At 49.8% G+C, this 16112-nt stretch overlaps 1 protein-coding gene across 1 annotated transcript; it reads left to right on the plus strand.

The window, feature by feature from the left end:
* The first annotated feature begins 808 nt into the window (after positions 1-808).
* LOC122677228 (protein FAM151A-like) lies at positions 809-16097 on the plus strand. Its single transcript, XM_043877167.1, has 8 exons — positions 809-1049; positions 2358-2504; positions 7201-7353; positions 8509-8668; positions 10092-10316; positions 13989-14128; positions 14882-15025; positions 15424-16097. The coding sequence occupies exons 1-8, from the start codon at positions 932-934 to the stop codon at positions 16095-16097; spliced, it is 1761 nt and encodes a 586-aa protein (XP_043733102.1). The 5' UTR covers positions 809-931.
* Positions 16098-16112: the final 15 nt, after the last annotated feature.

Raw genomic sequence — 16112 nt, forward strand, 5'->3', positions numbered from 1 at the left:
TTCAGGGACACCCAGAGTCCCCATGACCCGAGGACACCTGAACCAAACTCCCTCCCAACCTTCTCCTTACTTCCCAGATTCCCTGGATCTGCCCACCTGGGCATCCTTCTAATCACTCTTACACACACACACACACACACACACCTGGGCATCCTTCTAATCACTCTTACACACACACACACACACACACACTCGAGTAACCAAGGCCCCTGCTGGATTTCTCTGTACACTTCTGTAAGCCCCAATTCTCCGTGCACATGACAGTTGGCTCTTGGACTGACTTAAACTCCAGGGTCTCTGAAATAGGGACAGTCTCTGTTTTCCCACACCGGGAACCATAGGACACCCTCTGCGCCAGGCAGTGACCAGTTCCTCCCCTGTGGACTCAGAAGTGGCCTGCAGCAGACCAGGTCAGCATACCAGTTCTATCTATTTCAATCCCAGGTAGATAATGTATCTGAAAGTGAAGTCACTCAGTCATGTCTGACCCTTTGCAACCCCAAGGACTGTGGACCACTAGGCTCCTCCGTCCATGGGATTTTCCAGGCAAGAATACTGGAGTGGGTTGCCATTTCCTTCTCCAGAGGATCTTCCCAACCCAGGGATCGAACCCGTGTCTCCTGCATTGCAGGCGTGTCTCCTGCATTGGGCTCAATCTAACATCTGCTGCAGTCTCTTACTGTGCTCAAAGGTCATTTTGGAGGTGGCAGGATTTTCTGCTTGACCTGTTAAGATCCTGGAAGAGAGAGGGGAGGAGGAGGAGGGTGGGAGGTAGGCGGGGCCTCCAAAGCTTTCTTTTGGGACATTCCAGGCCTGTAGGAGCTGTTCTGCCAGGAGGAGATTTAAGTGTTGTCAAGGCTCCTTCCTCCCTCTGAGGAGGAAGACTCAGGAGACTCTGCCCTTTGAGGGGTATTCCCCTCAGAGGGTCATCATGGCAAACAAGATGGGGTGCTGGAAGTGGGCCATTGTCGGTGGTGTCAGTGTGGCTCTGGTGTTCACCATCGCGATAATCGTGGGTGTCTCGCTGCAGAAACGCACCATCCTGCCAGGTAGGAGCATCCAGCTGTGCTATCTGGTTGTCTTCCCCATCCCTCACTCTTTGCCCCCAGAAGGTCCTGTCCATGCTTCTGTCCTTTCCTCTCTCTCAGAGCTTGGTAAAAGTCATGTCCTTTGAGTCCATGATTCTATCCAACCAACTCATTCTCTGTCATCCCCTTCTCCTCCTGCCTTCCATCTTTTCCCCTCATCAGAGTCTTTTGCAGTGAGTCCCTCTTCTCATCAGGTGGCCAAAGGATAGACGTTTCAACTTCAGCATCAGTCCTTCCAATGAGTGTTCAGAGTTGGTTTCCTTTTGAATTGACTACCAAGACTTATCCTCCATCCACAGCTCTACTTGCCCCTCCCATCACCCCTCCCATCACCAACTCCACCGAGATTTGATCTCCAACAAACAGGCTCATTAACTTCGTTTCCCTTCCTCCTTTACCAGGCTTCAGCTCTCCTTCCATGCTCCCAGATGAACACTTCTTGTTGGAGGGTCATTCAGGCATCACACTCAGCAGACTGGGCTGAACTTACCCTCACCCCCCTGCGCCCTCTCCTGATGAAGGGTCCTCCATCTACATGGGGACCTGGGAGCAGCCTCCTCTCCTGCCTCATGCCTGTATCTTCAGTCCTGTGCCTCGAGGCTTCTTCCTTCCCATCCTCTATCTCCATTCCCTGCTCACCCTAACCTCTCAGCTCCCTCTCTCCTGCTGGACCCCTGCCTCAGCCCGCCCCTTCCCACATAGTCTCTGCCACCAGCCTGCTCTCGCCCATCCATTCTCGCCCTGACACTAAGGAGCACTTTCTAAACACAAACTTGTTTGCCATCTCCAGCACATACCCCACCCCCTTTTTTTTTTTTTGCTGGCACCCAGGGTCCTTTACAACCAGATCACAGCCCTCTTTTCCAATCTTGTCCTATCTCATTTCTCTGTATCTGTACCAGAGCAGTGGCCATTATTTTAAGCAACCACATTTCCTATGGCCAACCCTTTTTCTTATACTTCCCTGTCTGTAATAATCTAGTCCCCTCTTTTGGCTAAATTTACACACCCATTCTTCTATGTCTCATTCAAATATTCCCTTATCAGTGAACTTTCCAATGTCCCCAGGCTGGTCTGAAGCATCCTTGTGCTTAGGACCCCACATGTTTCTCTCTCACAGCACTGATGACTCTGGGGTCCACTATTTCTCTGCTAGATGGCAGGCTGAATGTGGCCCTGGGACCCAGAGAGGGTTAGTAGGATGTACAGATAAGAGTCTTGGGCTTGGGCAAGAACTGATGCTAACAGCCTCCTTGGCCTTGATTCCAGGCTGTAAACAGAATGGGACCTGCCGCTCTGATGCAGACATGCTGGACTACCTGCTGAGCTTGGGTCAGATCAGCCAAAGGGACGGCCTGCTCGTCACCTGGTACCACGCTGCCAACAGCAAGGAGCAAATGAAGGCTGCCCTCAGGAGTAAGTCCTGTTGCCAGGATGGCGCAGGCTGGGGCAGAGGTGGAGAAGATGGAGGGAGGGTGGCAGCAGGGCTAAGACAGCATTACCTGTGAAGTAGCATTAGGATGGGCATGGCTGCGTTCTTGCCATTATCCACTTGAGAAAGTGAGGGCTCACTGGTTATGTGAGTGGCTCAGGTTGTAGGGAGATGTCTGGGTCCAAGGTCATATCCTGCTGTCATCTTTTCAAGATGAAAGGAAGGGGCCCCAAATTTGTGCACTCTTCAGAAGTGAGTTTCAGATTCAGTGGCTCTGGGGTTGGACCTGAGAATTTGCACTGCCAGTAAGTTTCCAGGTGGCGCTAATGTGGAGAGCTTGGGACCACACTTTGAGAACCACTGCTCTACCAAAAACCCTCAATTTTAGGAAAGTTAGATCCTGAGTGGGAAAGGGGCTTGTTCACGGTCACGCAGTAGGTCTGAAGCAGAACAAGACCCAGGCTCAAGGCCTCTGGCTTTTACCTCCTGCAGAGTCACCAGCAGAGGGCCTGGGAGTAAGAGACAGGGAAAGGTTTGCTGAATGAATGAATGAGTCCTTAGAGAGAGACTTCTTGGAGGCAGGCTTGGTGGTCAGCAGAGGGGAGGGCTTCTGCAGGCTGGGTGGAACCAGTCTGCTACTGCTTCAGGATTGGGAGGCTAATGGTCAGACTTGGGTGAAAAGGAGCTAGAAAACCCCTTGGCAAGAGGGAGAACTCTCATCTGGGAGATAAGGCCTGAGGGAAGGCAAAGAGACTCTGCTAGCCCCAGGCTCATCTCAGGTAAGTCCTGGGGCAGCAGATAGGGATCAAGCCCCACCAAGTTGTGACCTTGGCCTAGAAGAAACCTAAGGGCCCCAACTAGGTGGTGCCCAACAGCTTGGAGCATGCAGAACAACCAGTCAGTATACAGCCACAGGGGTGGGAAGGACCTGAGGCCTTCCACAGGTCTATGGGAGGAGGGTGGCTCCACAGCTCCTGAGGGATCCTGAGGGGAAGCAATGGTAGGCCAGAGTTAGGCTGGTGAAGTCACACCAGACATCTTAGTGGATGGGAGGGGCCAGAGCAAAGGCCTGGGAGGCAGACAGAAGCGGGCTCCAATTCTACATTTTACCATTTACCAAAGGAGTGGTTTGGGACAAGTGACTCCACCTATCTGCAGTTCAAACCACTTCCTCTGCCAAATGTGGACAGGTAGGATGAGGCCAGGGCACTTTTGGTCATGAAAGAGGTCATTTTTAGTAATTATGCTGCAACAATAGGAATATCCCAGACTGAGTGATTTACTCCATGTAGATGATAATTAAAACACAGTGAATGCAACACAAAGGATATTTTATTATTTACCTCTAGTAAATGAGGGAAAGGAGGCACAGAGAAGTCAAGTAACCTGCCCAAGGTCACACAGCTTGCAAGTGTTAAAGCAGGGGACTGGATGTGATGTGTAGAACTCCTGGGTGGGCGGGGAGGGAGGGCCTGGGAATTTCCTGTGGGCTCCTTGTGGAGAGCAGCACTCTTCACCTGTCTGCACCCCTTAGGACCAGGGCTACTACTGCAGCTGCAGGAACATGAATCTTCCCTCATTTCCTCTTCCCTCATACCCACCCCCCACCCCCTAAACAAGTTAGCTCTCAGATTCAGGATCTGGAAAGCCCCGAACAGGTGTGAATGGCAATGCAGGAGGAAGCTGGATCCAGGAGCTGATCACAAGGAGATAAGTTAGGTCCATCCATCTTTAGTCCCCCTCACTGAGCATTTGCTGGGCCCGTGCTCTGCACCCAGCTTGAGAGGAGGTGTAGAAACGAGTGAGACGTGGTCCTGAGTTCAGGGGCTGCCATCATCTCAAGGGAGGCAGCTGGTGCAGGCCAAGCAAGGCAGCAGCTTCAGACAGTCATCAGGACTGAGACCTGGGTTCCAGCCCTGGCTCCCTCCCAGTGTACCTCCACCTTCCCCAGACTGGACCTGGCCCCTGTTAGATGGGGGAGGAGACCCCTCAGCATCCATTCTCCTTAGCTACCCTCTTATCTGCCCAGCTACCCGCCTGGGGCCTGGCCTCTCTGGGCCTTGCTGGGCCCCAAGCCCCTCCGCATCCCTCTCTTAGCATCCCCAGGTAACGAAGTTAAGACAAGAAAGCCAAAGAAATAAAGGCTACCTTCATATAGCCCTTCACAATTTACAACCTGTTGGTTTTTTGTTTTTTTTAATTTTTATTTTTTACTACAACTTACTTTTATTTCCATGTTTTGTAGTTTAAAACCTAGAGCGATTCATCCCCATCTTGCCAGTGAGGACACCAGGGAGTCCGGAGCGCTGGGTCAGAGATATGAGGATGAAATGAGACAGTGCAAAGTGCCTGAAACAGTGCTGGGGACAGCCTGGCACTCAGCTTCCTCTCCCTTCTGGAAATCCAGACACCTATGCTTCAGAGAAATTTGCAAAAATTCTCTGCAACTTTGTGCAAGCTCTTTTACTTTTTTGGACCTGGGCTGGTTGAACTTAACTTTTTTCTCTTTTGGCTGCACTGTGAGGCCTGTGGGATCTTAGTTCCTCAACCAGAAACCAAACCTATGCCATCTGCACTGGGAAGGAAGGTGGTCCACTGGACCACCAAGGAAGTCACTGATCTCAGATTTTTCTATCATTCATTTATCCAGTCTTTTACCATCCAACAAACATTTCTGAAGCTCCTTTCTTAGGCCTGGTACCACCTTAGCACTGGAAATCCAAATGATGGGCCGCATAGAGCTGGAGCCTGCTCCTAGCCCTCAGGCTCAGGAAAGATGGTGCTAAATGAGTAGTTAATGGGGGCTGAGCGCTCAAAGGATAAGCTGTCAGCCTGACTTTGACTGAGTGTGTGCTTTAGGGATGGCCTCCTTGATATTTTAAGCCAACACCCACAAATGAGCTGGAGGTGGCCTAGTAAAACTGTGGATGGAAGAGTGTTGCCGTGGCAACAGCCAGGTGTAGGAGCCCAGAGATGGGAGACAAGATATTTGAGCTTCGAGGCTCAAAGTGTGTTCTGTGGACCAGCAGTCTGGGCATCACTGGGGAGCTTGGTAGATGTCTTGGGCCCCACCCCAGATCTGCTGAGCAGAACTTGCATTAGGACAGTTCCTGGCTGGTCTGTGTGCACACTGATGTTGGAGAAACAGGAGTGGATGGAAGCTAGATATTGAGGGAGAGAGGGACTCCAGGTGAGATGGCAAAGTTTGCCAGGCCTGGTCCTACAGGACCTCACAGACTATGGACAGGCATTTGGTTTGGATTCTCAGGACTAAAGCCAGGGATATTTTGAATTTTTAATAGAGGTAAGTAACACAATCAGGTATAGATGAATGGACAAGGAGGGGAGCAGGGCTGCAAGTATAAAACAGAAGAGATCCCTCTGATGCCAAATATCTGATGGATCAGGCGCTCATAGCAACTCCACCCAGGCTTTTTACTCCACTCCTTGGTCAGACAGCCTGGCCTGCTCTTGCCAGCCTGCTTCTCACTCAAAGTCCTTGACTCCCTCCTGGACTGAACTCTCCCAAAAGGTATCACATAGTCACCTGAGGAGTTAACCGTATGCATTTAAAAGACAAAAATAATCACAATGCTCAGTGCTCTTAAGGGTGCCCAGAGATGGACCAGCTTATGTACTTCTGGCAGGCATATGAGTCACAAGAATTTTTCTAGACAGTAATTTGATGGGCTTTAAAAACGATACTGCAGCCTTCCCTGGTGGTATAATGAAGGCTGAAGGTAGAAGAACTTATGCTTTCAAACTGTGGTGCTGGAGAAGACTCTTGAGAAACCCTTGGACTGCAGGGAGATCAAACCAGACAATCCTAAAGGAAATCAACCCTGAATATTCACTGGAAGGACTGAAGCTGAAGCTCCAATACTTTGGCCACTGGATGAGAGAGCCTGCTTATTGGAAACGACCCTGATGCTAGGAAAGATTGAGGGCCAGAGGAGAAAGAGGCAACAGAGGATGAGATGGTTAGACGGCATCACTGACTCAATGGACATGAGTTTAAGCAAACTCTGGGAGATACTGACGGAGACAAAATCTTGGCATGCTGCAGTCCATGGAGTCACAGAGATCGACACATGACTTAGCAACTGAACAACGAGAGTGGATAAGAATCCATTGGATCCAGGGTTTAGGAAGGAAGATCCCACATGCTTTGGAGCAACTAGGCCCATGTGCTACAACTACCGAGCCTGTGAGCTTTTGGACTCGCAAGTCGGGACTCGCTGCTCCACAAGAGAAGCTGCTGCAATGAGAACCCTGGGCACAGCAAAAAACAAAAAAACGATCTTGCATGGCCCTGACTAAAGTTCCTCAAGTCAGGATAGAAAATAATCAGAAAAATCAGAAAAAAAATATGCATCCTTATTTGTTAGTAGCAAAAATTTAGAGACTACTGAAATGTCTCAGGAAAGGTCGGGCAGTAGCTAACCACAACAGGGTGGCCACCCTCAATCAGGGCTTTTGTAGCTTTTTTAGTGAAACAGAAAAGATTATAAATACTGAGTGCCTTCAACTATGTAAAAATTATACATAAAAATGGGTGGAAATGTGGGTGAATATTTCCCTTTCTGCTTTTCTGTATGTTCCAAATACTCTATAATAAGTGTGTAATACCTCGATGATGAGAAAAATTGCTTTAAAAAGTTTGTCTGTCCAATGCAACAGGTGACGTCATGGTCCTGGAGGTAGACATCACAATAGAAGGGCTCGGCACAGTCAACGAGACCGGAGTCCCCATCATGGCGCACCCCCCAGCCATCTACAGCGACAACACTCTGGAGCAGTGGCTGGATGCTGTGCTGGCCTCTTCCCAGAAGGGTAAGGCCTTCTCTCAGCCCCTGCCCACCCCTCTGGTCCTCAGGCCACATGTGCAGGGGTCCCTCTACTAGGAGACAAGTCCAATGACTATCAGGAGTTGCTCTTGCCTCAGCTTTCCACTCTAGAGACCTGGGCTCAGGGAAGATGGGTGAAACAAGGGATGTAAAAGTGCAGGGTAAGCTGCAAAGGGCCAAACATGAGCATTCAGGCTCTGAATCCATGGAACTGGATACAACATGCTCAAAGCCAATTCCACCTTCCCCTCCCATGTCTTTGCCGGTTACAGTCAGAATCCAGGCATCACCCTAATGCCTCTCCCTCATCCCCTGCATCTACTCAGCTGCTGCTTCTGCCAATTCTAACCCTGAAGACTTCTCCCGACCCAGTCCCACTTACATCATCTTTCTCCTGGACCTCCTTCCTCACTGGCTTCCTGCCTCCAAACTCAGCCCCTACCCGGGTGAGCTTTCCAAAATGCGAACTGTCAAGTCACTCCCCTGCTTTAACCCTCCATAGCTCCCCACTGTCCTCAGGACAAATTATGATCTCCTTGGCCTGGCTTTCAACATCCTTCTCTAAGTGGTGAAGAATCTGCCTGAAATGCAGGAGACCTGAGTTGAATCCTTGGGTGGGGAAGATCCCCTGGAGAAAGTAACAGCAACCCACTCCAGTATTCTTGCCTGGGAAATCCCACGGACAGAGGAATCTGGGCTACAGTCCATGGGGTTGCAAAGAGTCAAATACGACTGAGCAACTGACTCTTTCTAATTCCTCAGCCTCATCTGCTATTTAGGTTTGTGTGGCTTTGGACCCTCTGAGCCTGCCTGTCCAAGAAATCACAGTCTGTTTTCATCAGATGCTTGACAACATCTGCACCAGCCCCAAGTCCCAAGCCCTTAGCCATCATTTGCTTCCTCCCCTTGGGGATGAGGGATGGAAGATCACTCCTACATGGGCAAGCCCTTTCTCTCCAGGAGAGCTCCGCCTGTTTGAAGCCTTCTTCACACCCACCCAGAATTCCATCCCTATCTTCCCTCCCATCCCTGACACACACAGCATACCTGCTTTCTCTGTCCCAGGAAGTCATGTCTTCTGTTTCCTTCTTCCTTGAGCACAAGGGACCAATTTCCCAAGCCCTTGGCCCTCTCCCCACAGGCATCAAACTAGACTTTAAGAGCATCAAGGCTGTGGGCCCCTCCCTGGACCTGCTTCGGCGGCTGACAGAGGAGGGGAAAGTTCAAAGGCCTGTGTGGATCAATGCCGACATCCTGAGGGGTCCCAACATGGTCACATCAACAGAGGTCAATGCCACACAGTAAGTGTTTGCTCCAGCTGTGTCCAGTCTGTTTCCTTCAACGTCTGGTACAGCAGGTGCTCAGGGGACCTGTGCTGAGTTTGCCTCCAGCTACACCATATCCTCTGACCTCAACTTTCACACATCCTGTTCCCTCTGCCTTGAATGCCCTTCCACCATTTCCTGGTGAACCAGCCATTACCTGCCCCAGAAACGTCCCTGATGTCCAAGGGTGCTGAGGACCGTCCCTCACACTTTCTCCTAACAGTCCTGATTTCACAAGGCTGTCACTGTTGGATTACGGGTTTGTCTCCTTACTATAATGTTTATTCCTGGATGGCAAACGGTGACCAGGGCAACCCTTGGCTCGCTAGAAAAGTCTGAAGCACTAACTCCTTCCCCAGCCTCCCCCCACACTGACCCCCAGATCCCAGCACTGCCAACAACAGAACTTATATAGCACCAGCTACATGGTGCAAGTTTACAGTTTACAGAGGGCCGCATAAAAGGAGAGAATATATCTGAGTTCATAGAAATGCCAGGTTAGGAGCATTTTTTCTCACCATTTTGCAGATAAGAAAGCAGACAATAATTGAGGCTCAGTCTGTTGAATGTTTATTGTCTGTCACACGCATTGTTTTAAGTAGTCTAGTTGTGGAGTACCATTTAACTCTCACAATGAGAATGAGGTAGGTACTATTATTTTCATTTTGTAATATAGGAATTATCTCACTGAGGTTAAATGACCTGCCTACATCTAATAATTGGCAGAGCAAACATACAAAGCCAGGACTTTCTGACTCTAACTTCCAGCTCTCTATTGTCCATTTCCATCCATCTTTTCTCCCATCCATCCATTAAACCATCTTTTCAACCAGTCAGCTAACAATACATCCACCCAGTATTTATCTAGTCTTTAACTAGGTGCATTTGGAAAGCAGCAGCTTGAAAATGTAGTCAGTGGCCCAAGATTGAAAAAAATGGTTGATCTTGGAGTGAACGTCACTCAGTAATCTGGGAGGGGGAGAGGGTAACATTTGCCTATTCAAATTTGTAAGAGTTCAAACTTTGAATGACATTTTTAAATATCTGAAAATTCAGAGACTCTCACAGGTGACAGCACAGGTCCCACACCTAGGGATTGGATGCATCTCTGCATCCACCTGGGGATGTTTCAGAAGCCCTATCCTGCCTGAAAGGATGCCATTTTAAAGAGTCAACGAGGTTGGGTGAGCTGCCCAAGGTCATAGTCAGGACTCAAACCCAGGCCTCCCCGGCTCCAAAGTTCATGCCCTAACATGGGACTTTGAGCAAGCCAACATGTGCTTCAGGACTGTGCTCTAATATCTAGATGTGATAGATCCTGCCCCTTCCTAGCACTCTGATGGGAACCCAGGAGATGAGGAAGGGGCTCTAAAAGACCAGCATCTCTGATTGTCTGCAGGTTCCTGGCCTTGGTCCAGGAGAAGTATCCCAAGACAACCCTGTCTCCAGGCTGGACTACCCTGTACCTGCCCTTGTTCCCAAATGGGACATATACCCAGACCATGATGGAGAAGATGCAGGAGCTGGTGGGAGCACTGCCCCAGAAGGTGACATTCCCCGTGCGGGCTGTCATGGTCAGGGCTGCCTGGCCCCAATTCAGCTGGCTGCTTGGCCAATCTGACAGGTGAGAACGCCCAGTCCCTTGCCCTGGCCCCTTCTCCCTCCAAACTCACTCCCGGTGCTTGAATCCGTAGCAAGATCCCAGATGCTAATGGTTAGAAGGGTCTTCATGATCAACTGGCCCAACCTCTGCTGGTACTCACAGTGTCTACAGTATCCCTGCTTTCTTCTTGTACACCTCTGGTAATGGGCAGCTATCACTTGAGGCAGCCTGTCCAGTGGAAAGTGTTTATTTTTTTCTGCTTATTTGTTTTGGGCCCCACTACACACCAGGCAGTCTCTTAGTTCCCCACCAGGGATCAAACCAGCAACCCCTGCAGTGGAAGCACAGTCTTTCCCACTGGACCACTAGGGAAGTTCCAGAAAGTGTTTATTCTGAGAGGCAATTTGCCTCCCACTGCTTCCTCCCTGGGGAACCAGCTATTCTCTGAGGCTGTACAGACTGCACCTATAGCCTCTGCCCCAATAGCTCTGTGGGATTGGGGGAGCCCACCCTCCTACCACCTCTGCACTAGTCCCAGCTGCACAGCACCACCTTCCTCAGCCTCTCCCCACTGGGGGCCACTCCCTTCCCTCTTCATCAGTTCAGTTCAGTTCAGTTCAGTCGCTCAGTCGTGTCCAGCTCTTTGCGACCCCATGAATGGCAGCACGTCAGGCCTCCCTGTCCATCACCAACTCCCAGAGTTTACTCAAAATCATGCCTATCGAGTCAGTGATGCCATCCAGCCATCTCATCCTCTGTCGTCCCCTTCTCCTGCTGCCCCTAATCCCTCCCAGCATCAGGGTCTTTTCCAGTGAGTCAACTCTTCACATAAGGTGGCCAAAGTATTGGAGTTTCAGCTTCAGCATCAGTCCTTCCAATGAACACCCAGGACTGATCTCCTTTAGGATGGACTGGTTGGATCTCCTTGCAGTCCAAGGGACTCTCAAGAGTCTTCTCCAACACCACAGTTCAAAAGCATCAATTTTTCGGCACTCAGCTTTCTTCACAGTCCAACTCTGACATCCATACATGAATGACTACTGGAAAAACCATAGCCTTAAACAGACGGACCTTTGTTGGCAAAGTAATGTCTCTGCTTTTTAATATGCTATCTAGGTTGGTCATAACTTTCCTTCCAAGGAGTAAGTGTCTTTTAATTTCATGGCTGCAGTCACCATCCGCAGTGATTTTGGAGCCCCAAAAAATAAAGTCTGACACTGTTTCTACTGTCTCCCCATCTATTTCCCATGAGGTGACAGGACCAGATGCCATGATCTTAGTTTTCTGAATGTTAAGCTTTAAGCCAACTTTTTCACTCTCTTCTTTCACTTTCATGAAGAGGCTTTTCAGTTCCTCTTCACTTTCTGCCATAAGGGTGGTGTCATCTGCATATCTGAGGTTATTGATATTTCTCCCAGCAATCTTGATTCCAGCTTGTGCTTCTTCCAGCCCAGAGTGTCTCATGATGCACTCTGCATATGAGTTAAATAAGCAGGGTGACAATATACAGCCTTGACGTACTCCTTTTCCTCCAACCACCCCTCCCGTGCCCATCTCTTCTGTCCTTATCTCTTTCCTAAATTTTCCAGTCACTAAGTCCTGTCTGATTCTTTGTGATCCTATGAACTGCACCATGCTAGGCTTCCCTGTCCTTCACCATCTCCCAAAGCTTGCTCAAACTCATGTCCATTCAGTCATTGCCCTCCAACCATCTCGTCGTCTGTTGTCCCCTTTTGCTCTGCCTTCAATCTTTCCCACTATCAGGGTCTTCTCCAATGAGCTCTTCACATCAGGTGGCCAAAGCATTGGAATTTCAGCTTTTCAGCATCAGTCCTTCCAATGAATATTCAGGACTGATTTCCTTTAGGATTGACTGATTGGCTCTCCTTGCTGTCCACGGGACTCTCAAGAGTCCAACATCCCAGTTCAAAAGCATCCATTCTTCAGTACTCAGCCTTCTTTATGGTCCAACTCTCACATCCGTACATGACTAGTGGAAAAACCATAGCTTTGACTATCCAGACTTCTGTCAACAAAGTAACGTCTCTGCCTTTTAATGTACTCTATAGGTTTGTCAAAGCTTTTCTTCCAAGGAGCAAGTGTTTTTTAATTTCATGGCTGCATTGCCCTTCTTTGGGACTTGAATGAAAACTGACCTTTTCCAGTCCTGTGGCTATTGCTGAGTTTTCCAATTTTGTTGGTATACTGAGTGCACCATTTTAACAGCATTTTTTAGGATTTAAAATTGCTCAGCTGGAATTGCATCACATCACCTTCATTAGCTTTGTTCATAGTGATGCTTCCTAAGGCCCACTTGACTTCACACTCCAGGATGTCTGGATCTAGGTGAGTGATCACACCATCATGGTTATCCAGGTCATTAAGTTTTTGTTGTTTTTTTTTTTTGTAGTTTTTCTGTATTCTTTTTTTTCTCTCTGTATTCTTGCCACCTCTTTTTAATATTTTCTGCTTCTGTTAGGTCCATACCATTCCTGTCCTCAATTGTGCCCAATTGCATGAAATGGTCCCTTGGTGTCTCTAATTTTCTTGATCTCTAGTCTTTCCTATTCTATTGTTTTCCTCTATTTCTTTGCATTATTCACTTAGAAAGGTTTTATTTCTTGTTATTTTCTGGAGCTCTGCATTCAAATGGGATTCTCAGCTATTTGTAAGGTCTCCTCAAACAACCACTTTGCCTTTTTTGCATTTTTCTTGGGGATGGTTTTGATCACTGCCTACTGTACAATTCTACAAACCTCCACATTTCTTCAGGCACTCTATCAGATCTAATCCCTTGAATCTATTTGTCATTTTCACTGGATAATCATAAGGGATTTGATTTAAGTCTTAACCTGAATGGCCTAGTCGTTTTCCCTACTTTCTTCGATTTAAGTCTGAATTTGGCAATGAGTTCATGATCTGAGCGACAGTCAGCTTGTTTTTGTTGACTGTATAGAGCTTCTTCATCTTTGGCTGCAAAGAACATGATCAATCTGATTTAGGTATTGACCATCTGGTGATGTCTGTGTGTAGAGTATCTCTTGTGTTGTTGGAAGACGATGTTTGCTATGACCACTGCATACTCTTGGCAAAACTGTTAGCCTTTGCCTGTCTCACTTTGTAACTGCCTGTTATTCCAGGTATTTCTTGACTTCCTACTTTTGTATCCAGTCCCATATGATGAAAAGGACATCTTGTTTTTCGTTCAATTTCAGCTTTTTCAGCACTAATGCTTGGGGCATAGACTTGGATTACTGTGATATTGAGCGGCTTGCCCTAGAAACAAACCGAGATCATTCTGCCATTTTTGAGACTGCACCCAAGTACTGCATTTTGGACTCTTTCGTTGACTATTAGGGCTACTCCATTTCTTCTAAGGGATTCTTGCCCACAGTGTAGATATAATGGTCATCTGAATTAAATTCGCCATTCCCATCCATTTTAGTTCACTGATTCCTAAAATGTGTCTTTGTGGGTCCTCTCTCCTAACAGAGGGCCCACAAATAGACACTCCAAGTGGGGGACAGGCCAGTCCATCTCTCCTCCTTCTTAGGGGAGATGTCCTCTCCTAACCTCTGCCCTCAGTCAGGGTTCCCAAGGCCTTCCCCCAGCTCAGGTTCACTTCTGAGCATGGAAGAGGGGCTGAGGGCTGCTGGGCCCAGGCAGGCTCTGAGCTGGCTCTCTGGACCCCAGGTACAGCCTGACAATGTGGCAGTCCGCCTCGGACCCCTTGACGGTGGACGACCTCCTCTACATCCGGGACAACACCGCCACCCACCAAGTCTACTATGACATCTTTGAACCTCTCCTGTCGCAGTTTAAGCAGCTCTCCAGTAAGGAGGGGTCTCGGGAGGGTTGGAAAGAGTGGTGGAGTGGATTCTGTACAAGACAGCACCTAGTAGATGTGGAGCAGAGCTCGGGGGGGCAGGCCAATGAAAGGGGAAAATTCTGTGTGAGACAGGAGGAAGGAATCATTTGAGGCATCCATTGTATGCCAAACCCTGGGATGGAATATTAAGCTCCACAGATCCATGAAGCAGGGATTCCATTTTACAGATAGATAAACTGAGGTTCAGAACAGTTATGTAATTTATACGAAGTCGTTCATCTTGAACATGGCACAGCTCCTACTGGAAACAGCAAATTCCAAATCTCAGATGCTTCCCCTTGCAGTACTGTTCTCTGAGGGTTGCTCTAGCATTTCAGAGAATAGTTCCTCCACTGTACCTGCTAATCAGTGATGCTTGTTCCTTTTTCCAAAGCCCCTGTTCCCTCGACTCCAAACCTAGGAGAGCCTGCCATCAGGCCATCTCAAGGGGGCCCATCAGACCCAACATTCCTGCTCTGGGAGCCATCTAGGCGAGGGGGAGGAATACCAGCTTTGGGGCCTGACTGACTTGGCTCCATCAGGCTTCAATCCCAGAAACCCTGCCCACTGGCTGTAGGACCTTGGGCAAGTCACCCAGCATCTACAAAACAGGGAACTCCAGCTCCCTGGAAGTTCGCTGTGAGGCTTAGAGAGGACTCATGGTTTACAGAAGGCCTCATGACTGGTGGCCTCTTCATCTTGGCAATCTGACCCACAGTGAATACTTCACGGAAGCAAAGCTACTACACCGGGGGCAGCCTGATCCCTGCTCTCCAGCACCCTGGGGACGAGGGTCTGAGCGTGGAGTGGCTGGTTCCTGACATCCAGGGCAATGGAAGCATAGCAACAGTGCGGCTCCCAGGTAAGGTGTGCGTCCAGCCCCTGTGCTCCTAGCTCAACTGCAAGGGTTACCTCGGGGAAGCTACCTCAGGTCTCTGTTACCACAGCAACATGGCTGCAAGGTAGGGGAGCAGTGTTGTCAAAACTGCGGGGCTCCTGGCCTTTGGACCAGCACTTGGGGAGGCTTCAGCCACATGGTGCTGCAAGAGAGGCGGGCACAGGCCCAGAGCTGAGCCAGAGGCTTATTGGGCCATTCTGATGAGCCCCGGGCACATTCACAAAGTAGCCCTTCCACCTGGAACCCAGATCCAATCAGCAGACCCCATTACCTCCTGCTGTCCCTTTTAACTTCAGCAAGGGCCTCTGACACCCCATGATAACCCTAACCCCAGACACTGTTGCCTCCACTGCCTCTTCCAGACCGAGAAGGCATGATCCTGCTGGACGTGGGCCTCCAGAAGCCTGTAGCTGGAGACCCCGTGCCCATCGTCCGCACCCCAGATGGCCGTGCCCTGACGCTGGAGTCCTGCCTGCAGCAGCTGGCCACGCACCCCGGACGCTGGGGGGTCCACGTGCACATAGCAGAGCCCGCCGCCCTATGGCCGTCCCTGGCCACGCTAGCCATCCTCTCCACCCTTGGCCGCCTGTCTAGGCCCGTGTGGGTCGGGGCCACAATCTCCCACGGGAGTTTCATGGTCCCTGGCTACATGACTGGCAGGGAGTTGCTTACAGCTGTGGCCAAGGTGTTCCCCCACGTGACAGTGGCCCCAGGCTGGCCCGAGGAAGTGCTGGGCAGTGGCTACAGGGAACAGCTGCTCACAGATATGCTGGAGCTGTGCCAGGGCCTCTGGCAACCCGTGTCCTTCCAGCTGCAGGCTGGACCTCTGGGCCAGAGCCCTGCTGGAGTCGTGGCCTGGCTGCTGGCAGCCTCCCCCCGGGCCACGGTCACGGTGGAACACAGCCCTGGCCGGGGCCACTATGCATCTGTGCAGGCAGTGCTGCTGGCAGCCAGGGCCGTGGAGAAAACCCGAGTCTACTACAGGCTACCCCAGAGCTACCGCCAAGAACTGCAGGCAGATATTGGCAGACACTGAGCACCCACAGGTGCT

Source organism: Cervus elaphus, chromosome 20, assembly GCF_910594005.1.
Source record: "Cervus elaphus chromosome 20, mCerEla1.1, whole genome shotgun sequence".
Lineage (NCBI taxonomy): Eukaryota > Metazoa > Chordata > Mammalia > Artiodactyla > Cervidae > Cervus > Cervus elaphus.